This window comes from Schistocerca piceifrons, chromosome 2, assembly GCF_021461385.2.
Source record: "Schistocerca piceifrons isolate TAMUIC-IGC-003096 chromosome 2, iqSchPice1.1, whole genome shotgun sequence".
Lineage (NCBI taxonomy): Eukaryota > Metazoa > Arthropoda > Insecta > Orthoptera > Acrididae > Schistocerca > Schistocerca piceifrons.
The window spans coordinates 1,081,928,867-1,081,954,074 of NC_060139.1; the positions used below are offsets into that span (position 1 = coordinate 1,081,928,867).

At 41.9% G+C, this 25,208-nt stretch overlaps 1 protein-coding gene across 1 annotated transcript; it reads right to left on the reverse strand.

Moving 5' to 3' along the window:
* Positions 1-11,890: 11,890 nt before the first annotated feature.
* On the reverse strand, positions 11,891-24,274 carry LOC124777297 (dehydrogenase/reductase SDR family member 11-like). The gene is made up of 6 exons (XM_047252649.1): positions 24,088-24,274; positions 19,663-19,825; positions 18,522-18,651; positions 13,947-14,076; positions 12,731-12,877; positions 11,891-12,091 (listed from the first exon to the last, which is right to left on the reverse strand). Exons 1-6 carry the CDS (start codon positions 24,223-24,225, stop codon positions 12,050-12,052), a joined length of 750 nt encoding a protein of 249 aa, XP_047108605.1. The 5' UTR covers positions 24,226-24,274; the 3' UTR covers positions 11,891-12,049.
* Between the last annotated feature and the right edge of the window lie 934 nt (positions 24,275-25,208).

A 25,208-nucleotide genomic window follows, 5' to 3' on the forward strand; every position in this document is an offset into this window, starting at 1 on the left:
ATAAATCTGATGTAAACAAACACAAACGGGATGATTGGTCAGAAGCCGTAGAACACCGGTGTTGTTACGCTCTTGGAAGTAGGTCCTACTTATGTATTAGATATCTTATTACCAAGTTACGTTAAATGAAACTTTAAGATATTCAATTGTATTAACAACCATCAACGTTTTCCTTAATCACGCTTTAGCTGCGTAGTTTTTATTCCAAAAATCGCGTACAGTCACAGCCTCTGCAGCGTTGTGCTCTGAGGTCGCGCTGTTAATGCGCAGTAAAAAATGGGCTAAGTCTGCTTTCTGTCCCGTAGTCAAACACGAGCGTGGAACAATGTTAAAAAAAGTGTCGAGAAATAGGCTCTTATTAACGTTTTTCGTACATTTACGGAGATGATCTGCTTCGAAGTTTCACAACGCTGTACATAATGCAGTTGACAACGAAATCTACATGGAACGTGTAACGGAACAGAACTCCACCGTGCCCTTCAATGAACTCTCCCTTGACACCACTGAAGTCGCAAAAGGCGGTGGTTTGGGGTCAGTGGAACGCAGTGGGCGCCTGACTCGGAGTTGTTCTTGACATAACCGATTTGCAACGGTTGGTTGCGTTAGTGTCGTGCCAACTGCTGCTCAACCCGGTCTTCTTGCGACCGTAAATTCAAGTGACCACCGCTGCCACCAAATATGTACAGTGGCTACATTCCTGCCAAGTCTTTCTGCAGTATCGCAGAAGGAACACCCAGCTTCTAGTAGCCCTATTACACGGCCTCGTTCACATGCAGTGAGGTGCTGTTAATGGCGTCTTTGTCGCCTTAAATGCCTTCTTGACTAACATCAACTCACTACGTCCAATCTCAGAGGTAACTAACGCTCACTACCGTTATAGCGTCTATTTAAAGCAACTAGCGCCACTCTTATGGGACGAACGTGCAACTGGATGTAGACATACCCCTACCAGCTTTCGTTTGTGGTACACCTTCTTCTTGATGTCGCGATTTTTTCCATCAGTGTATAATACAGAATTTAAATGTGTAGAACGAGAAACATTTACAAATACTGTACGAAACACAATACCACGTCTAACAACAAGAAAAACTGCAGAAATGGCGGAAACTGCTTATATCGATCTCTACTGCACATTCCTTCACGCAATTCCAAAAGCAGTCGCTACTGACTAAAAAAACATTATGTGTTCCTGAGGTACAACAGTCTCCCCTACCATTGCCCCCAGGCTTGTACTCACGCGTAATGAGGCAAGCACTTAATTCAGAAATATAGAAAAAATTGGACTGATCAGTAAGTACGAACTCTAGTAACGCTACTCTCACTCTATCAACTATCACCACAGAAAATATTGAAACCTGTCACAGTGATTGACTAAGATGAAACAATATTTGCATGTAATAGCAAGCACATGAAGAGTGTTCGCCAGAGCAAGATAACGCTTAGTTTTCAATTATCATTTCACTGTTGGATGAGACTTTCCGAAGCGAGTAGCAATTGTGGAACTACAGAAGAAAGTACGGCACGCTATCACAAAGCCTTAATTGTGTTCACGGAAAAAAGCTGCTGTCATAAACGATACTGATGGCGTTGTTCTTTTTCTATATGTTCACCATTCATTGTGATATATTTTTTCCAATGACAGACTTTTATTGCGGAAGTTTTGTTGTAGATTTTCAGAGGTGTTCCGTATTATTAACAACATTGTACAGAAGCTGGTCTTTGGTACTATTAAGAAGTGAAGCAATAAACGAACAGCCCAAGTATTTTGATGAACAGTGTATGTATTTCTTTACTGTGTACCCTGTATACAAGAAAGTCTCCGTTGCTAATTTTCTGCTTTATTGAGTACAGGGTGACGATTATTGAATTATATGAAAAAAAGGTAAATTAGTTACAAAATATGGCGTGTACACATTTTATTTAACATGCAAACGTCATTACAGATATTCGGATTTAAGTCATGTCACGTTCGATGTGCCCGCCATCATTGCTGATGATGTGGCGCAGACGAATAGTATCATTCTGCATGACTCGCTCAAGTGTCGCAACATAGATGCTGTCGATGACCTCCTGAATGCTGTTTTCAGCTCAGCATTGGTTTTGGGGTTTTTGCTGTACACCTTGTCTTTAATGTACCCTCACAAAAAGGAGTTGCGCGTGTTCAGATCCAGAGAATATGGTGGCAAATCGAAGCCATGCCAGCGGCCTCTGGGTACCCAGAGCCAGAATGCGGTCCGTAAAGTGCTCCTCCAGGAATCAAACACTCTCCGGCTTCGATGGGCTGGGTGCCGTCTTGCATGAACCACATCTTGTCGAAATCAAGGTCACTTTGGATAATGGGGATGACATCATCTTCCAAAACCTTCACGTACCGTTAGGTAGTAACCGTGCCATCAAGGAGTATCGCACTGATTGCACACCACAGAGCCTGGGCTGGACACTGCACTCCACACAGCCACCCATTGAGGGCGAGGAGACTTCTCGATCGCGAAATGCGGATTCTCAGTCCCTCAAATGCGCCAATTTTGCTTATTGACGTACACATCCAAATGAAAGTGGGCTTCGTCGCTAAATCATACCATACAGTGCATAATAATTTCCATCATGTCCCTTGGCCAACCGGCAGTTTGAACGTCCTAACGCAAACCGTTCGGAAGTTATGACTATTTTATTTCATACAGTTCAATAATTGTGACACTGTATAAACTGCATGTAGCTGTTTACGAGCTGCGTGGGACAAGCTCTGATTGGAATCCTAACACACTGATTCCTTTACTTACATTAGTACCGTTCTTGTGAAACCTCATCTGACGCTTCAGAACATTGACCATTTCTTCTGGAAAAAGTCTGTATGAAATACAAATGTTATTGTGTAATAATACTGCAAAGGGTTCGGGACCATCGGGCTTCGACCGTCGATCAATGGAAACATGTGGGCTCTTCGGGTGAGTCACATTTTCCCTACGATGGGTCGATGGTCGTCTCCAGAAACACTGTCATCGAGGTGAAAGGCGGCTCAAATAGTGTAGCGCGTGTCGGACGCAGATTGGTGGGAGCAGTAGTATGCTATGGGAGATATTCTTCTGCGCCTGCATGGGACCTGTGGTAGTAATTGAAGACACGCCGACAGCTTGGAACCACCTGCACCCCATCATTCTTGATGTCTTGCCCGACGGAGATGTCATCTTTCAGCAGTATAGGCTGTTTAGGTTTTTATGTTGGGAACGCCACGTAGCGCTCTGTATGAAAATCACTGACTATGCTGTGTGCAGTCTCTGGCTGATTGGACTCATTGTTGTAATATTCGCTTGTGTAGTGTTGGGCAGTTGGATGTGAACAGCGCGTGGCTTTGGGCAGTTGGAGGTGAGCCGCCAGCAGTGGTGGATGTGGAGAGAGAGCTGCCAGAGTTTTGGGAAGTTATTATAAGTGGACGATCTGGACGCGTGACCGCCAGAAAAAGGAAATTTGTAAAGATGGATGTCACTACGCCTATCAGTGCCTTCAGTAGTTAGAATCTTTTATTTAGCTGGCAGAATTGGCGATCGCTGTATTGCAGTAGTTCGCGTAATGAAGATTTTTGTGAGGTAAGTGATTCATGAAAGGTATAGGTTATTATTAGTCAGGGCCATTCTTTTGTAGGGATTTCTGAAAGTCAGATTGCGTTGCGCTAAAAAAAATGTGTGTCAGTTTAGTGATGATCAGAATAAGTAAAGAGAGAACTGTCCGCGTACGTTCAGTTTTACTCAGCTGTCTTTGTATCAAATAACGTAGAAGTTCACCAGCAGTCATTCATAATTTTTCTAAGGGGACGTTTCAAACTGTCCGCGCCTCGGAGCCACAACCATGCTAGATTGTATTGGGGAGAATTATAGAGAAATGACGTTGATGTCTCGGCGACCAAATTCGCTTGATGTAAATGCTATGAACCCATCTGAGTCGCTATCGGGTACCATCACTGCTTACGCAAATCAGCGGTCCGTTACTTACGCATATTACGTGACCTGTGCGTAGACATCTAATGCCACATACCCCCACAAACCTACCAACAAACTGTCGAGTCCCTGATACGGACGGATAAACAAGCTATTAGGGAGGTGGTCGTCACGTTTTGGCTTATCAGTGTATGTATGTATGTTCCACAACTCCTCCTAAACCACTGGATCGATTATTGCCAAACTTGGTACCTTATCACTTACTCACTGGAAATGACCACTGTGGGAGTAAGAACTAATACTTCTCAAAAAATGTGGCTGAAGTTTGAAAAAGGGCGTAGCTCGCGTCGTGCAAATAGCCAGACTTTGTGCATACAGTGTTTGAGAATAAGCTTGCAACACACTTTACGCGTAATTTCAAACTTTTACGAGACTTTTCCTCGGTGACACCCACCACTCCACTACATGATGAAAGGGAAAATGTGTATCTCTTACTACATTTAGCTGTTCATACAGTAAAACAGCCGCGTCAGTCACGTCATTTTAATGTAGTGCTTCTTTAGCACTAACTGTATTTTCAACACATTTTACAGACGAAACAAAAATGCAGAGTGGATTTCGCTATAGATGCAGATGAAATATGTGTGAAATATGTTAAATATGTGAGAAATATGTCAAATTTATGTGGCATGTGTCAGCGGGCAAAGCCACAGGTAAAAAGCTGCGTCTAAGCCCCTGGATCGCTTTCAGCCAAACTTAGTACACATCTTACTATCTGGAAAGAAATACTGTTGGGTAACAAGCGCCAATAACCTATTGGGACGATAACTTGGAGAGAGAATGAGGGAAAGAGTAGATATACACATTTAGGGAGAGGGGAGGAGAAGGGCAGAGAGGTGAGAGGAGGAGATAGAGAGAGAGAGAGAGTGTAGAGGATGAGATGGAAAGAAAAAGGAACTAGGAAGAGATAGATAGATAGAGGGGAAGAGGAGGTGGAGAGAGGGAGGACGAAAGGGACAGGGGCCCAGTAGTTCGAAATTCTCACGCTAAAACTTTGAACATAGCTGCTAAGGTTCAGTGACCGTGTCAGAATTATATCAGAACAAATAAGCCCTCGGTCACAAATATTAAGTCAAAATTGACCAAGTTTCGACGCTGCTATGAGCGTCGTCTTCAGAATTAAATTAACTGTTCTAAAACATATTAGGTACATAATACATTAATAAAATTAAAGTTTGTATTGACTGGAAAGAGATGCAGTACTTACAAGTCACATTTTTAAAAAAACCTAAGCCGGAAAGGTAACGTCATGAATAGTTGTAAATAAGATGGCGAGCCGCTAAGGGCTGCTCGTACTTGAGTGAACAAGGGTTGCAACAAGACGTGCCCACTTTAGAAAGTGTGGGCAAGTAAACATGGTGTTGCTACGAGCGCCATCTAGTAGCCGCAGAAACAACTAGGTTACTGTACATTCAAAATTAGACACATGAAATTGTGATGAAGCTGATTCAGGCATAACGTAAGTACCAATAATAATAGGATGAAGTTACATATTTATCTGCTTTAAACAGAGATACATTTTGTAACGTAAAAAAACGTCAGTTATGACATACAAGAAAACAGCAAAGATGTAACAGGAAAACAACATTTCGGCAAACTGCATGAGGAAATGTGAACCAAAGATCAAGCAATGGCTTTATGCAGTTGAAAAAGTTTTTATTACGCAGTTTCAGCTGTTCGTTGAGAATGAGACCATCATGACGAGAGAGATGTTTGAAAATCTAAAATTCCTCTAAAACATCTAACCTACGCCCCTTCTTTTCGGTATGCAGAATATTGCTATCGCCTATGGCTTTAGGCAAGTGTCCAGTAATTAAGAGATGATCGCAAAGGATGAATTTAGGGGACTGGTGCCGTTATTTCTCAAAAGATGTTCTTTATATCTGATGGTGAAAGCACGTCCAGTTTGCCCTGCATAATAGGAGGATCTTATAAACGCCAGAACTTTCCGTAGGGGAGCGAATGGATTTCAAATTATAAATGAAGTTTCTCTTCAGATTATTATTAGTAGAGAAAGCAACATTGCAGTTGTATTTGTTGCGAAGCATGCGCTGAATCTGATAGGAAATGGGTCCTACGAAAGGAATAGAAAAACGTTTTTTTTTGGGTTAATTTCAGTGCATGAGGTGTTGAGCGTGGTAGTTCTTGCAGTTTTCTTTTTTAGGATATCGTCCACTATGTTAGGCGTATATTCATTATTGACTGCTATGGTTTTAAGTAAATTAATCTCCTCATTAAACTTTTCTGTTGAAAGTGGTATGGAGGTGGCTCGGTGGACGGCAGTGTGAAAAAAGGCCATTTTTTGAGACTGTGGATGAAAAGAGGAAGCAGGCACGATTTGGCCCGTATACGTTTCTTTTCGAAAAATATTGAAAGTGATATAATTGTCTTCTATTGTAAGCGTCAAGTCTAAATAATGTAATTGGCGGTTATCGTTTTCGAGTTCAACAGTGAAAGAAATTTTTTCATGGAGGTCGTTAAAAAGTTTAATCAATTCTATCGGCGGGTCCGTTATAGACGACTAGAATATCATCAACGTATCTTGTGTAAGAAAGGATACCTAGTGAAGCGGCTGAGACACGGTGAAACAGCTTTTTTTCCAAGGAATTGATAAAGATGTCGGCAAGGATGCCGGCTAAAGACCCGCCCATAGCGAACCCATCAGACTACAGCTATAGTTGTCCGTTGAATTCAAAGTAGTTGTACTTGACAACGACATTAATGAGATTCATAAAATCGGTAATCTGTTAATGTGATAGATCTTTTTTTAAACTGACGTAAATGTTCTTCCACAATGATGAGCGTCTCATGTACCGGGATATTGGTATAAAGATTTTTAATATCTAAGGAAAAGAGCTTGGTGTCTGAACTGCATACTAAGTTTTTAATATTTTGGACCAAAACGTGGCTGTTACGAACGGTATAATTATTTTAGAAAACGAAAGATTTTTTCAAAGTTTCGTGTAGAAATCGGGCCAAATCGTGATATGCGCTATTCATGATTGGACGTATTGGATGATTAGGTTTATGAATTTTGAACAGGAACCGAAGTTTAGGGGGCTGAGGGTTCATATTGATGAGTAGTTTGTTTTGGAAAGGTTTTATAAGAAATTTTGCATTGTTAATGGCTGACCTCACTTCTTTCTGTAATTTAGGAGTCGGATCATCATGCAGTTCCGATAATTTGTTTTGACTGAAGAAATTTTCAGTTTTAGAAATATACTGAGAAATATAAGCAATGACTAGACAACAACCTTTATCGGATTTAGTTATTAAAGCATTTGCTGTTTTAAGTTCATTATTAATGGAAGTTACAAAAATTCTGTCGTTGTGCGTAGCATTAGGCAAAGTAGCTGTATTTTTCTCTAGCATGCGGGCTACATCATACGCAATTCTGGCTTGAGAAGCATTATCTATCTTATTATAATCGAGACCGATTTTTAAATCAACAAGCATATTTTCTCTCACATTTCTGTCTGACAGGTTAGGCCTGACATTGTATTTTAGTCCTTTTCCTAACAGGACTTTTTCATTCTGAGTAAAGACGATGTTGGTTTTATTTAAAATTCTTTCATGAAAGACGTGACTGCCTTTTTGAAATGTATTCTGAGGGCATTTTTCATTAGAAAGCAGACAAAAAAGATTGCTGAGCTTCTTCTCGTGGCCGGCCGCGGTGGCCGTGCGGTTCTAGGCGCTCAGTCCGGAACCGCGTGACTGCTACGGTCGCAGGTTCGAATCCTGCCTCGGGCATGGATGTGTGTGATGTCCTTAGGTTAGTTAGATTTAAGTAGTTCTAAGTTCTAGGGGACTGATGACCACAAATGTTAAGTCTCATAGTGCTCAGAGCCATTTGAACCATTTTTTCTTCTCGTGTTTCTGCATTATACCTATTTTACAAATCTCTAGATGTTCGTTAATTTGCGTCCACATGTCGTCAACATTAAAATTATAGTTAACACGATAAGTGTTTGTGATATTTAAGCACAAATGGTATGCTTCTTCGTTAAGACGGTCTTTTTTAGCGTGCAGCTCTTGTATCCTATTACAAATAATATTCTTAATGATAGGTCTAAAGGATTTTGGATTTTTCTTACATACAGAAAAACTGATGTAGGCTTTTGTATAAGTCGGGACAAGTCACCTTTTTTCACACTGCTTGTTAAACTAGATAGCCATACTTGTATTTAAAATTTTCTTTTTTAATTCTTTATATTTCGAAGCAGCCGTAGATACCTGGGCACGTAAAAAACGTAAAACTTTGAACATAGCTTATGCACAGGGTTGTGATCAGAAAATTTTTTCTACATATCTGTACTTGACGTGTCCCTGACGTTGGGAACACAGTTGTTCGAACGGAGTGTTCCACGTAGCTTCTGCCACATGCACATGGAACGTTCTAAACACCTAGGAGTACCCTTCACAGGACGCAACATCTACGGGAGCTATTCATACAGTAACCTTCGATTTCATGCAGTGTGCTTAATAGTAAAGTAGTGCGCCACTATTGCGGTGGACTGCACCTTGAACCAATACGCTGTGAGCAGCGGAGAATCAAAGTCGTGACTTTGTCACTCTCCTAGCCACGTGTTTTCAGAATGTTTGCTGCAATCACAAATCGAGCCAATTGCGACGTACGTTCTGTAATAAGGTTTATTGTGGCAAAAAACTGTAAAGTTTATGGAGCGAACATAATAAGTGAAGATGGTGTAAGACAATGGTGCCGTATCTTCATAACTGGACGAACCAGTGTCCATGATACAGGCAAATGTGGCCTACCGAGTGCCATGGCTGCAGATCTAATTACTTTAATTGGCGAACATGGTAGAGGAAAACCTCGACGGCACTATCTCGGAGCACAGATTAGTCTTACTCTTCAGTACAAGGTCTGGGCTACCGGAAATTTAAAGCCAGATGGGGGCTGAATTGCTTTATGAAGAACGAAATGCTCAGCGCATGGCAGCAGCTCCTGTCTCTCTTGTGTTTTGCGAGCGGGAAGCTGATGCTTCTCTCTGCCAGATTGTGACAGGAGATGAGACGTGGGTGCGGTACGTGATTGCAGAAACACAAGTTCAGTAAATGCAGTGGGGCCAAATGGGTCACCGGAGGAAAAACCCCAAAATGTCGTCAAACACTTTCCAGAAGGTAACTTATGGCAGCTGTCTTCTAGGAGAGAAAAGGAATTTTGTTACTAGAGTTCTTGGAGAGAAATCCCACAGTTAACGCTCAAAGTTACTGTATCAGCCAGAGTCTTCAACTGTCAGAGACTGTGGACTGTGGTCATGTGTGTGTGTGTGTGTGTGTGTGTGTGTGTGTGTGTGTGTCTGTTCGACAAAGGTCTTGTTGGCTGAAAGCTCATTTTGTGACAGTTTTTTTGTTGTGCCTATCTGCGACTGAGCATCTCCGCTGGATTATTGGATTATTTTCTCTTCATGCACATGAAGATGCGGCTTGGCTAGAAACGCTTAGGCGATGACTAAGAGTCAAAAATCAGTGTCGTAAGGCGACTTTAGTCGCAGGCGGCAGAATGCTACAATTGCAGAATTCCTGTGCTCGTCAAACGCTACGACAGATGTCTCAATATGGGTCGAAACTGAGTGGAAAAATAAATTAGACTGTTCACTTTCACAGCATTGTAAAACTATAACATTTACTAAAAAATAAACCGAAGTTACTTTACGAATAGCACGCGTAGTTGATTTTCTTGTGTGATCTAAAACCGGTCTTGATTCCGTGTCTGTTTAGGATTCGTCGCATGTTGCTTGATATTGCTCCACAGAATTAAGGAATGGCGTATACTGATCTATTGATACTGATAGACTGGATCTGGCTTTGCGTTTTCCAGAGAGAACTAACGTGATTTCGTGAGCCAGTCAGCCGTTTTGTCTGAAAGATGGAGAGTCGAAATGATAAACTGTCTAAGTGCCAATTTTTTCACGAAACGTGTTTCAGTGCTGTTGTGTTCTCGGTACTCCACCTCATGACGCTCGAGTTAATCCAAGTGCCAAACGATGAAGCAAGTCTTCCAGACATGCGTTAGTAGACGGAGCACGGTCTTTCTACCAAACGCCGGCCGGAGTGGCCGTGCGGTTCTTGGCGCTGCAGTCTGGAGCCGGGCAACCACTACGGTCGCAGGTTCGAGTCCTGCCTCGGGCATGGATGTGTGTGATGTCCTTAGGTTAGTTAGGTTTAATTAGTTCTAGGTTCTAGGCGAGTGATGACCTCAGAAGTTTAGCCGCATAGTGCTCAGAGCCATTTGAACCATTTTGAACCATTTCTACCAAACTCTGCTTCCCTCTGAAGTTCCAAAATTTAAAAGAGAAGTGGTTACTCTTGACGGCAGTTCTAGTATATAAAAACCTAATGCTGTATTTCTGTACTTGTATTATTCAAATAAAACAGAATGCCTCAGTATTAATGTCACTTCGAACCAAAACTTTCCTCCTGCTATTTTGTCGAAAACTGAGATTTTTGAGGCTGCGTGCAGAATATACGTTGATTCTTGGAAAGGAGAAAACACCAACCAGCCACTTTTTATTATCCTATTTATTTATACAAAGTAGCGCTGTTACCGGTTTTGAACCTGTAGGTTGTTGACGTGTATAATATATTTGTTGTTGTTGTCAGTTGTTAAAATACAGCCAATAAATAATGTAAACAGCAAACAGGTAATATACACGTGATCAGCTGTCTGAAGATGAACATGTAGGTTCTAAACCGTTAACGACGCTATTTGTGTAAACAAACATCAGCAATAACAGTGGCTCGTTGGTGTTTACTTACTGCAAGAACAAACTTTTAAAAACTTTTTGACTGGCGCTAAGAACCAGTCAGTTTTTGGTATGGCACATAGATCATTCTTCATAAAGTCCTTATTTTCTAATTCCTCTCATTTTTTTACTGTTATGCGGAGAACAACATAACTTCGTGCATCAGAATATTTTCTCAATTTGTTTAGGTACAAAATAGGCATGTCAAACACAGATACATTGTTTTTTCATTCCTATAAATGTCAGACCTGCACTTAGGACTTCCCCATTTCAACTTACGCGAGTTTTAGCTGTACATATCAGAGTTTTCTGCACAGCTCTGTTCTGGACGGTATGATGGAAGGACCCGTTGATATATCCGTCCGTTTGCAGATCAGCCAGAGCGTCTACGAAGGAAAGCTTCCCATTCCTTCTCCACTACCTCAGTACACTTTGCGTAGGCATATACGTTGTTCATGTGATGAACGTATTACAACAGATTTCTTTGCTATGAGGGAAATCAGAATGGTATCATCAACGTAACAGAAACAGGGCGGGCGAAGAGGAGCAATGTTCAAGATCCGTCCTTCAGAATTGTCCATGAAATAAATGGCGACAGCCGGTGAAAAAGGTGAATTCGTCGTCTTTCCAACGCTAAACGGTGGTCAACGTTTGTCAGAAAAATCTGACAACTTCTGGTTGATCGACTGCCTTAATAATCCGAGGTAAACAATTTTCATGACAAAAAAGACACTAGACTCACATTTCTTTTCAGTAGTATCTCAGGAACAATAAAATTTCTTGTGACACAATTTCAAACATTGTATATTTGCTGTGTAAAATAGTTGTACGCTATATCACTCAAGTAATAAAAGGAGCGCAGGTACAAGTCGTTTTGCCTTGAGGCCTTAACGTGCAGTGTATGCTCTAAATGTCTTTGTTTTATGATTTGCAAAACAAGCAACGTACTAATTTCCGAATCTTGAAGCGTTAATAATTTATGTGTAACTCTGAAATAGTTGCAGTCCTCTTTACACAGTTAAGAGACAGAGTACTTTGATTTCGTTATTTTGTGTGAGATTACAAAAGTGTATAATTTATTTTGAGTTGCTTACGACGGAAAAAAGTGGTAACCTTCTATGAATATCGTCATTACTAGATGTATGTCATTTTATTTACATATGCTGTGCTACATGTCAAGAGAATGCGGAACAGAAACTTGTGTGACATTTATTATCCACAACACCAATGAAACTTGTTATATGACGTTTACTTTGTATAAATTAATGTAACAGAGGAACGACAGCGACTTCAATAGCTGCTGCCTGTTGGGTGGATAATGACGTCGTGGACCTGAAACAAAAAATAATTTTTATTAATTACGTAAAGACACTCATTTCGAAAAATAGGCACGTGATGATTTCAAAATCAGGTTTGAGAGTCAAAAATATTTCATAGGAGAATGTCCTCTACTGAAGTGTCATAAATACAGGAAGCCGAAAGCAAGCCGCTTTTTGGTCTCCCACCCCAGCTCAAAAAAAATGATGTCGCCTGAATGATTAACCATCAGACAGGTGGTTACTGCCAAATACGAATTAAATTTGTCAGATGTTATTCGCCTTCCAGTTATGTTGGAAATGCTTTTCATCGCAGTGGGCTCATGTCAAGACATCCGCTTGAGCCATTTCTGCCAGTGCGTCTTTTAACTATTCGCGTGCTCTAAATGGAACGCAGTAGTAAAGTTAACTGTCCAAATGGGTATGAATGGCGACTTACACATGTAATAAACTACTGACTAATTGTGAATGCAGCTATTTTATTACGTGCTTCTTCACACTGAACGCTACCGAAAAACGGAAAACGATGATGTTTGGGGAACAGTGCCGTAAATATATGAGCATCGAATGAAGCGTCATTAACGAAGTGTCAAAGAGAATAATGTGTTTCAGGACAACCGTGCAAACCAATTACTGACAGGACGCGCTAGCTTACCTGGACTCGTGGGTTCTGCGACAGCATGTAGAGGACGGCCTCCGCGACGTCTTCTGACTCCAGGCAGGGAACCAAGTCGTACTGGTTCGCAGGAATTCCTGGGAAGTTTGTGAGGAACTCAGTTCGCACAGCTCCCGGAGAAACTTCCTGTAGTGAATGGGACAGACTAAACTTAGAACTCAGCATTTTACTTACAGAATGCACTGAATATTTTAGTGACACAACTTTAGGAATTGTACTGAGTAATTTAACGCAAGAAATTTATTTAAGGAATGGGAAGAATAACGATTTACTGTTCTAGTGTTACATGCATGTATGTAAATTGTGGGAAATTGAAATAAAATAAAAGTAACGCGGATAAGCGGTGGACTATCTTGATTCATTAGAAAGAAAGGGCACGAGCAGAAGAGAATTTCCAACCCAATTAATCTTTGTGGTTTTTGAGGACGATATATGCTCCAACTACTTGAAGCAATTCCAAGAACCCGATGACCATTTCCTCGTGTCTTTCTTTGAGCATAAAGTCTTCGTCAGAGCTAACTCTCGTTACCCTACCAAAGTTTTGGACTCTCTCAAGACTCTCATACACGCTATTCACGTATTTAATCAATTCTGCAATTTCATTACGTTTCACCTCTGTATTACGATTAACTGTGGATGACAATTGTCGTAAATTTGTTCACTGGAAGATGGCAATGGCTTCTTTTCAGAAGAATATTTCGATTACTACTTACTCAAAAGTAATTTACACTGTCACCTGTTCTTAAAAATGCATCGTCACCCGCTGGGCGAATCGCTGATACGGTATCCCGAACCAACCCTGTCACTGGATCCGAATGATGATCTCATTTACTTCTGGTATAATTACGTGATTTTAGAAATTTACAAGTTCTATAGTTTTCGCGTCTTTAACACCACTGTTTTAAGTTCCTGTCTGCTCTTTACTGAACCTGGGCTCTCACAAATTTTTGCAGGGTCCATGCTTCAACCGGATAACATCAAACTATTGAACAAAGACACTAGTCGCAAACCATCTGAAGGAACGGACTTCAGCACAACAGCCGCCTTGTCGATATTATTTGTTGTAGTGATTACAAGCAACACTTAGAAAAATTCTGCTGTCGCGTTAGCTAGATTTGTACAATTTGGCGAACAGTTACTTCGTCCAGAAATATCACGAGCAACCCCCACCACCAGTCTGGAAAGTAAGACTCACCCCAACGCGGATCTTGCTGTTTCTGGCGACCAGGTCCTTCCGCAGTCCCTCCAGCAGTGTCTTGACGGCATGCTTGCTCGCACAGTACACCGCCGTGTTGTGGTAGGTGGGCGGTCTGTGTCCCACCAGGCTGCGAACACACAGCGCTGCGCGTAAGGGGCACGTCTTACAACATACGACGGAATTGCATTCATCAAGTACGAGGTTCACAGAGTTAGGAAGCGGTAGCTATCAACTTTCACCGTATTCTTGAATCTGAAGGTTTCTCACTACAAAAAGGCTAAATAATTTATTTATTTAACCTGAACTGTAAATAGTAGTCAAATGATTTGAGTGTCTGAAGTGGCAAGGTGAGTAAGCAATACTGACTATCAACTGACAAAGTTAATGCTGGCAGTACTTGTACTACTATACTTGTACTGCTACAAGTGTTCCCACTACTAGTGATGGTAGTGGCAGACGTAAAAAGAATTTATATGCTTTCTGATATAGAGATCTCTGGGGATAGGAAAGTTAAAAGTACTGGTAAAAGTGAAAGATCTGCGTAATACTTAAGTTTCCTTTAGGAGATGTGGAGTAGATTGAAACTGACAGATTAAAACTATGTGCCGGACTGAGGCTCGAACTCGGGACCTTCGACTTTCGCTGGCAAGTGCTCTACCAACTGAGGTAGGCAAATACGACTCAGAACCTGTCTGAGGTACTGGCGGAAGTAAGCTGTCAGGAATAATCGTGAATCGTGAATCGTGATCGGGTACCCCAGTTGGTAGAGCACTTGCTCAAGACAATGGCCCCGAGCTCCGCCTTGGTCTGGCACATAGTTTTAAATTTCGAGGAAGTTTCATGTCAGCGCACACTTTGCTGCAGAGTGGAAATTCACTCAGGATGTCATTGTCTTCTGAAGCTGGAGATGTTATTCAGTTCCCTAATACAATGCAGGAGGTTATTCCAGAGTCGGGTTCCTGTTTCTAAGAAAGATGTCGAGAATGTGGCTGAACGATGAAAGGGACAGAAGGGCTTTTGCTCTGTTGGCAACTGGTGGTTCCGTCACAGTGTTCAGATGCGTGCGTTAAAATCGAGGAAAAATATGAGGGGCCGTGATCGCTGATAAGACAGAAGGTATGTAAATCTCTGCGCTTGTCTGAAAGCAAAAAAATCGTTCAAATGACTCTGAGCACTATGGGACTTAAAGTCTGAGGTCATCAGTCCCCTAGAACTTAGAACTACTTAAACGTAACTATCCTAAGGACATCACACACATCCATGCCAGAGGCAGGATTCGAACCTGCGACCGTAGTGGTCGCGCGGTTCCAGACTGTAGCGCCTAGAACCGCTCGGCCACTCTGGCCGGCTGTCTGAATGCAGCTACGGCATAAGCTGGTGAAATGTGATCAGAGAGTCCAACATCGCAGATATAACGAACACAGATATTCATAACCAACTCTCAGCGCCGCAAGCTTTCCTGAGAAAGGCCTTGCAGGACAACATCGCTGTAATCAATAATTGGAAGTTTAAGTATTTCTACAAATTTCTTTTTCAGGTCAAGAGGGAAGACTTTTTTATATTGTTGCAGGGCACATTACAGTTAAGTGCACAGTCCAGTTCAGTTTTTCATCTATTATTAGTCCTAGGCTCTTTTCTGAAGCAGAGAAATTGATATTTGCCCCATTTAGGACTAAAGATGATATGGATTCCCGATATTTCGCGCTAGTGAGCCTAGAATGACCAACTAGTATCGCTTGAGTTTTGGATGAGCTGAGCTTTAACCCTGTATCCTGCGCCCATTTTTATAAGGCACAGAAGTCGGTAATGAAATTGCCGAGAGCTGTCTTCAGTTTTGTAGGCTTTGCACTGAGATACAGCCCACTGACTGCTTAATAGCAGGTTATAAAGAAACAACGGTTAAGAAAAGACATCCCTGCGTGTTGAATTCTTGCTTCGAATGACAGAAAAAACCGCAAAGATGCCCAGTATAGAACTGGGTTTCTGTATTCCCTAGTGTGGGCCGGCAACAATCTAAAAGCGTAGTCGCAAGTGTAACAGAAATGCTCGAGGAAATTAAACGGATTCCTTGGAAGAAATACGAAGTAGTTTGCACGATATCCCTTTGGGTAAATTTTGATAACCCACATTCGAGGAATAGAGTGCAACCATTTTGCTGTTATCATCGTATAACTCGCGTGAAGAGAATTACTTTAAGACAGTTCAGATTACGAAACAGGCATTTTGCTACTTTCTTCTCTCTCTTCGAGAACGGGACTTGTTGATATCGGAAAGAAGTACATATGCATACATACTCCGTAGCCCACAGTACACTGCGTGGTGAAGGGTGCCTTGCACCATTACTACTAATTTTCTTTCCTGTTTCACTCACAAATCGAGCGACGACTCTCTATAGGCCTCCATATCAGCCCTCATTTCTCGTACCTTATCTTCGTCATCCTTACGCGAAATGTGTATTGGTGGTAGTAGAATCGTTCTGCAATCAGTTTCAAATGCCGGTTCTCTAAAATTTTCTCAACTGTGTTCCTCGACAAGAACGTCGCCTTCCTGCCAGGGAGCCCTCATTTGGGTTGCCGAAGCGTCTCCCCGATACTCCTGTGGTGTTCGAACCTACCGGTAACATATCTAGCAGACCAACTCTGAATTGCTACGATAATTTCCTTTCATCCAACCTGGTGCAGATCCCAAACACCCGAGCAGTACTCACCAATAGGTCGCACTGGCGTCCTACAAACGACCTCCTTTACATATGAACCACACTTTCCTAAACTTCTCCCAATAAACCTAAGACGGCCATTCGCCTTCCCTTTCACAATCCTCACATCCTCGTACCATTTCATAGCGCTTTGGAACGTTACGACCAGATATTTAGAATTCGCGACAGTGTTAAGCACGAGACTACTAATGTTGTATCCGAACATTACTGGTTTGTCTTTCCCACTCATCTGCATTAACTTACGTTTTTCTAGGTTTATAGCTAGCTGCCATTAACCACGCCAACTAGAAATTTTGTCTGTCATCTTGCATCCCTCTGTAGTCACTCAAACTCGACACCTTATCGTACACCCCAGTGTCATCAGCAAAGAACCGCAGACTGGTGCTCACCCTGTCCACCAGATCATTTACGAGTATGGAATGTACTAGTGGTCCTGTCACACTTCCCTGGGGCTCGATATACTAATCTCTGATGAACACCCGCTGTCCAGGGCAACATAATGGGTTCTATTGTCTATGAGGGCTTCGAGCCACTCACATACTTGGAACCTCGTCCCGTATGCTGGTACCTTCGTTAACAGTTTGCAGGGGGGCACCGTGTCAAATGCTTTTCGGAAATCTAGGAATACAGTAACTGGCTGTTGCCCTTCATCGACAGCTCGCAGTGCACCATGTGAAAATAGGACCGGCTGAGCTTCGCACTACCGATGCTTTCAAAACCGTGCTGGCTCGTGGACGCAAGCTTTCCGGTCTCTCGGAAATTTATTATATTTGAACTCTAAATACGTTGTAGAATGCTGCAGGAAACCGACTTTAAGGATACTAGTCCGTAATTTTGCGGGGCTGTTCTTTTATTCTTCTTACATACAGAAGTCAACTGCGTTTTTTCGGGTCGCTTGGGACTTTGCGCTGGGCGAGAGATTTGCGATAAGGGGCTAGTGCTGCGGAGTACTCTACGTAAACCAATATGAGATACCATCCGGACCTGACGACTTATTTGTTTTCAATTTAGTTGCTTCTCCACGCCAGGGATGCTTATCGCTATACTGTCCATACGCAACCGTGCGCGATGTTCAAAACGACGGTATGTTTCTAAGATTCTCCTCCGTGAATGATTTCTTGAATGCGAAAAAAAAACTTCGGCTTTCGGTTTGCTATGTTCTACTGCTACACCAGACTGGACAAAGAGTGACTGGATGAAAGTCTTAGACCCGCCAAGATATTTTGCAAAGTACCAGAATGTTCTCGGCTTCTCGGCCAGACCTTTTTCTAAGGTATGACGGTGGTAGTACACTCCTTTGCGTACTGTACAGTGACAAGCAGAGTGTTTATAGATGTAGATCGGGATAGCGAAAGAGAAACCACATAGACTTCCTATCAGATAGCATCAAGGAAGCCTCCACGACCAACGCCAGGAAAGCGGAAACATTGTACTGCCAAGGACGTCAGGGAGCTACATTTGAAAACTCTGTACGCCACAAGTAAGAACACAGTCTCAAAAGTAGTTTAATGTTTACGATAATACTAATTCCATGTGGCTCAGTGGACTTGCTATTTGACACCGATTCGGTGACTTGGGTATTCCAAGATAGCCTACCCAAGATATCCTACGGGGAAAAGACGAGCTACAGTTTAACGCGGAGTCCGAACCACTGGCTGTTACAAGCGAATCTCCACATCATTGAGAACTTAGGGCTATGTTAAAGGCAGACACGTATTCCGCGGTCTGACGGGTACGCGCCTTACCAACCAGACCACAAGGCCCAACAATATTTAAGACGAGTGAAGTGTTGTCATCTCGGAATATATCCTCGTGGAAGCTTGCGAAAAGGTGATTATTCCGCCGACGCAGCCTACCTGTTGATGTGGATGATGAAGCCGTCGTCGACGCCCCTCCTCAGCATGTCCTGTACGGCCTCCCTGGTGCAGATGCTCAGACCCAGCACGTTGACGTCCAGGATGCGCTTCCAGTGTTCTGTCTTACCAGCTGCAGGCACAAACAGTAGCGGTTTTTACTAGCTACATGACCACTGAAAGGAAGGAAAGGTAATCCGTCTGAGAGTCGAGTATTGCATAACTAGAGCCACATTAAGCTCCTACGGACTCTAAAAGGCGAAGGAGATTCATACAGTGGGGGAATAAGTAACATTTAGTAGACTGGAAGACTTGTTACAACATTGATTTGTTTTCGCTGTAACATTGTGGTAATAATAGTTGCGTTTCCTCTCTTAGGAGCCACCATTAATTTCGTTAACTGTCAAACAGACCTGTGACCAGAATAGGTTGCGATCGCCACCTGTCAAGTGACACAACGACACTTTTTCTTAGGAGATGCTCGCTGGTCTCGAAAACAGTGACCTCCAGCGAATATATGTACAGTTTGCAACCTGTAACCGCGTAAGTAACGAGCAGCCCTTAGTGGCTCGCCATCACATATCTTTGTGACTAATGCCCTTTTGGTATATTTATTATTTTATAAATTACATATAAGTACTGCCACTCTTTCACGATGATTCTGTTCTTATACTCTGTATCACACGTATTTAGTCATAATTCTGTGACCATGTTTTAGACCATTCTTTGATTTAAATTCTGAAGAAGACACTCCTAGCAGTGTTGAAACCCGGTTAATTCGTTAAAAATAGTGACCGAGGGCTGTTTTCTTTCAATTGTAACTATTCACTGCCTCTGAACGTGCAGCCATGTAAAAAAATTTAAAAAAAATAAAAAATAAAAAAAAGTTGCGTAGGCTTCCGCAGCCGCAGTCCAGTTGTCATGTGGTATCCTTCTGAAATGAGTTCAATATAAGGGGAAGTGAATAAAAAAGCTTCATGCTCTTTCTTCTTTTAAAGAGAGCTTACCTTTCCTAATAAAGTGAAGTGTTTTCTGTACAACGGCTCATGTATCGATCAGAATCATTACTTATTCCGATTGTAGTGTAAGAGGTCATGCCTGATTATAATACAGCAGATTTATAGAGAGACGCTCAGCTACTTACATGTCAAATCGTAGTTGTTTCCCAAGCCGGCGTTATTAACCAAAATGTCGACGCCGGACAGGTTTTCCCTGATCCACTTGAATGCTGAGAGGATGCTGTCCTCGTTGCTGACGTCACCTTGAATAGCGTAAAGTTTACCGGGAGCGTCCTTCAGCTCTAGAGCCTGGAACGGAAATACAGATTCTGTCAACTTGGCCTCTAGTCCCAGTCCAGTGTCTTAGTAGAATCAACACAGTAACAGACTTACTTTTTTCAGACCCACATAATATCACGAGAAAGTGTGGCACTATCTGACTAAAAGAAGATTTTATGATTTATTTTAAATAGTTAGGAGAAAATTTCTTTTAAACATCGCAGGTAAATAAGATTTCAGCTCGGTCGTTCTTTAGCCACATTGCGTTGTGAGATATGTTGTTGAAAATACTTGCTCATTCAGAAGAAAGTGCAGCATTCATTCAGTGAAGAACAGAAGTAAAAACGATGTACATTTAGGTAACACTTTCTTAAGCGTTGTGCAGAAACGTGAGCACTAATCAGCTGGTTTCATTTTCATTAGGGTTCCAGCAGACCTGAAAAAAATTTGGTGATAAACCCCATGTATTCCAATCGAAGTTGGAAGGTTTCATCGTAGCACATTCTTTCTATTCTGTACAAGAGTTCTTTGCCTTAGTTGAGAACTTTTCCCTATAATTTGTTATTTTAGATTTGCCTATCTCAATCGGTGTCAAGGGCCTTGCCGCATTGGTAACACCGGTCCCCGTGAGATCACCGATGTTAAGCGCTGTCGGGCTGGGCTAGCATTTGGATGGGTGACCATCCAATCTGCCGTGCACTGTTGGCAAGCGTGATGCACTCAGCCATTGTGAGGCAAACAGAGGAGCTACTTGACTGAGAAGTAGCGGCTCCGGTCTCGTAAACTGACATAAGCCCGGGAACGCGGTGTGCTGACCTCATGCCCCTCCATATCCGCATCCAGTGACGCCTGTGGGCTGAGGATGACACGGTGGCCGGTCGGTACTGTAAGGCCTTGATTGCATGCTCGAGCGGAGTTCAGTTTTCTCTCAATCGGTAAACACAGATCCCTTATAGGGTCATTTGGTTGTCTGTCTAACTGTTGAAACCGCATTTTCTCAAGAAAGGTCAGGGTTATAACTTGCTATTTATGGCACATACTGAGGCCTACGGTCCCTTGGCGCTGTGCAACATTTCAGTTTCTAAGTCAATACGGTCAAAAGATACGGAAATTTATGTCACGTATTTTGATAGTTGCAAACTACCTCATTGTAACCTGTAGCGTACTTCGCGTTGACCTAGAATCTTAAAATTTGTCAGGAACCAAAGTATCACAATACAATAAAAACCTTTAGCAAAGTTGTAGTACATACTGATGTTGTGTACATTTTAATGCAACGCCTGTGGAACAGGAACTGTAGATATGAGTAGACTGTAATGTTGAAGTTTTTGAAAAAAATATTTAAATAAAAAATTATTTAATTAATTCAAAATGTGATGAAGCGCGTGGCTGGAAACCGAGAGTCGGCGACATCAATCCTCTGTCGGACTACGCATCTTTCAGTCTTCGTTCTGACCTAGCGTTCGCCTCGCAACGATGTGACAAGTCGCCTGAAACAACACGTGGTTGGTATTCCACTTCAAACTGCAGGTCCCCTTTCCCCGGTTGGATAACTGTGATAGGTCAGGAATACGGAAGTCGCCGAAGTGGCGTCCTCTAGGACTTGCATCTGCCCATTGAGCCACGCGAAATTATTATTATTATTATTATTATTATTATGTATATACACAATTATGTTTGTACGGAACCCTCATAGCGGGGCCCTATTCGTCCTTCTCCGGTTTTTTTTTCCTTTTTATGCGCTGTGTTTCGTGTTTTATTAATTCTTTAAGTCTTTGTTCATATATTTTCTGAACATGACTCGTTTCACGACCAAGCTAGGTTTGGCTCACAAGGTCAAATGGATCCAGATAAAAAATTAGTTAATCAATTCATTAATTAAATAAATAGAAGGGAAGGTGTACCTGTTAGTGTCATTTCGACTGTGCGATGATTAAACAGACATTCTGGAATCAGTTACTGAGTTGTAAAGCGAAATACCTTCTTAGATGGGTACTCTGATCTAACCAAATCTAATCAATCGAATAAGGAAATGAAACTTGAAACTAGGAAATGCAACTTGAAGCTAACAGTAGAAAAGAAGTGAAACCGTCACTTAGGTAAGTTAACAAATCACGAAATTACCTGAAATGCTGTACTGCAGAAGGTGCAAACAGAACAAATTGTTAAATAACTGCAGATTTGAGAAGCATGAAGATAAAATGATCAAGAGGAAACGATAAATCTTAATGATTGACAAACATTAACGGTAACACAAGGATTTACACAAAGTTACCCACATTATAACATAACACAGACTGTAAGTAATATGAATTTAAGCAATTGCTTCAACTAGCAGTAGATTCGACCCACCAAAAAGGAATTGTTCTCTCATTATTAGGTAACATGATGGCCATTTGGTATCTTGGCAAAGAATCTTACGGAAGCAGACATTTTAACATGTTGAATGGCTATTAAAGTACTGTTTGTTATATGTGTACAACTATTGAAATACGCCCATTGAATGCATAGAACAGTTTTATTGTTATTACAATAGTATGAGTGATATATAATTGTATACATATACATGGAAATGAATCTGTGACGCGCACATGCCGTACTTGCTGTTCACAAAGGTAATGCCAAACCCAATCTTCGATCTCAGACTTGCATCCAGTAGCTTACCGTTCTCTCTTGTATTTATTTTTTTGGCGGGATTGTCTGTATTTTAACCCACTGAGCCGCAGTGGTTCCTGCCTGAAACCACCGTTTCATTAACTTTTTTGAAGTACCAGTACCTTTCTCATGAAATTACCTACGCAACTGCAAGACAGTGGCTTGTAGTGGAAGAATGAGCTACTTCTACAACTGTAGCGCATTGCAGCAGTCCTTTATAGCGCTAAACCAAATTAAAGTTTGGTTGTACTATTGCTTTTATGAGTATTATAAGTAAAACCACTGGGACAGTATGTTGTTGTGATACAAATCTCACTAAATTTTAGCCCAATTTTTGCTAGTCATTTAGGACTATAATTTGTTTTAGGCTTTATGGGTCCATGGAAATTCCACAATATGCGATTTTGTCTAGAAAAACTACGAAATTGTTTTCATATATAGACAGGAAATGACACGCAACTGAAAACTGTGTGTTGCAGTGGTTCCAAAGTGAAACCATCTCTTGTTTACCTTCCGCAAATTACACATTATATACGTCACTTATTATGATAATAAAGGTTACTTTTGTGAAAAATTTTGCATTTATATTTCATAGAGCAACCTTGAAACAACTGATTGTTTACTTTTTATCGGTTTGTTCTTGTATTTGCTGCTTGGTATGGTAATAAACGCTAATTATGTGAAATATCTTAAAATTGTGTTTTTTTCACATTGTTGGAACTCAGAGGGTGAACAGTGATAAACAGGATAGGTTTGGTAATGAATAGTTGGGGTATACAGTGTATACAGAGAGAGAGCAGCACAGCGACCCTACGCGGAGCTGTCCGCCCCAGCGTCGGCAACCACGTCTCGCAGCTTTTGCAGAACATGGACGGCCATAGGAACTCGGATCTTCCTGTATTATGGGAACATATTTAAAGAAACAATGTTAATAAACGATACAAACTGAATACTTTGTAAGGAGCGACTGGAGACAGCAGGAACTCTTATGCCAAAATACTCAGATCCCTGAACAACGCACAAAATTTTGTCAGAGGGCTTAGGATTCACTATGTAGTGGCTGACGCTATTCAGGATATCGTACATCACGTCCACTTCTGATACAACAACCATACTTGCAGTCAGCATACAAAGTTAGGTTTACTACCACAGAGGTGGCAGAACGCCATGTGTTGGTCTCACTCGCACAGTTTACTGTGAAAGTGACTCTCGCCAACCCCCACGAAGTCTATCGGTGTATTTTTGTTACACATTGTATACTGAACTGACAGTTTGTGCCTGAACCAAGAATCGACCATGGTGCTTGTGATGCGAGGCGATTTCTCGTGCAAGCAGGAAATCCAGGCTCTTGGTCACTTCGTTACTTTAGATATAAAGCAATGAATTTACTGCAGGAAGTAGCCAGCCACTGTGTTGTATGACCTGTATCGAGCTCTTAAAATCGTAGGAAAATCTGCTTGAACTCTAGGGACTTATCCCAAGAACAGTTTCTTGACGACGATGCTAAAAAGCAAGTGTAATTAAAGTCTCATACGACGTGTTGTTATAAAACGTGCGCCAATGGTCTAACATATGTAAGTTTCCTTTTTCTCAAGATGTTTACTAATTTGGAGCGACGTTTTCCCGTGACGACTCACCTTGACCCTGTCGACCCTCCTGGCCAGCCCGACGACGGTGAGTCCCCTCCTGAGCAGCGCCTGCGCGATGGCGGCTCCTATGCCGGAGCTGGCGCCCGTTACCAAGGCGACGCGGCCCGCGTACCTCTCCATGCCCATTGTCGCTTCTACTTGCTACTTGTTGCTCGCGTGTTGCAGTGGCCTGTTCGGACTGCCGCGGAGCAGCGGAGCTCTGTTTATATAGCCTTGGCCCCTGCTGCCGCGCAGATGTGCCTCGTCACAGCAGATCCCCCTCCACTGTCGTATTCTGCGTGATACAGTGCGGCAACGCTGATAGGAAGTGCAGGTCTCTGAATCACTGAATCTGCCATATCGCCATATTCTTCTCTTACCTCCAAATCTGTCGGCCACTAATGTACGCTAAGTGTCTTCGGTAAGACACCTAAGTACAAGGAGAAAAACATACAAGTCTGATAATCCATTAAGTGGGACTGCAGCCGGACACGTGGTACTTGCATAATGATGACAGAACCAGTGGCTGTATTTGAAACTAAAGTCGTTTATTCTTTTTAAAACATCCTACCAGTTTCGCCACCACATGGTGTCATCTTCAGGCCCCGAATGTAACCTGCCGTCCATAACAGTTTTGATGTGCTGTGAACAGCTTCCAGTTAATTTTGGCCCGCTGCATAGGATTTTGTTCATGGCACATAAAAACGGTTGTGGATAGCAGGTTACGTTCGGGGACTGAAAATGGCACCATGTGATGTCGGAACTGGTAGCATGTTTTAAAAAGAATAAATTACGTTAGATTCAAATACAGCCGCTGGTTCTGTCATCATTAGTCAAGTAAAACATACAACTGTATACATCTATTTGCCTTCCCACCCACTCAGAAATTTAAAGTTATGTGCTCATATTTATGTGCTCATATTTTGCACAAAACTCCTAGAGGAAGCCATTTAAATTGCACTCCGACGTCACAACGAATTATATTATTATACAAGAACGATCTTTGTCCACTATTTGCCAGTTGATACATGCCTCATTTGTGTACTCCTCGTAGTTTTCAAGGAGCAAAACTTTAAATTTACCTATGAATGTCGCTACTGCCATTCATTGCGACAGCCTCCCACTGTGAC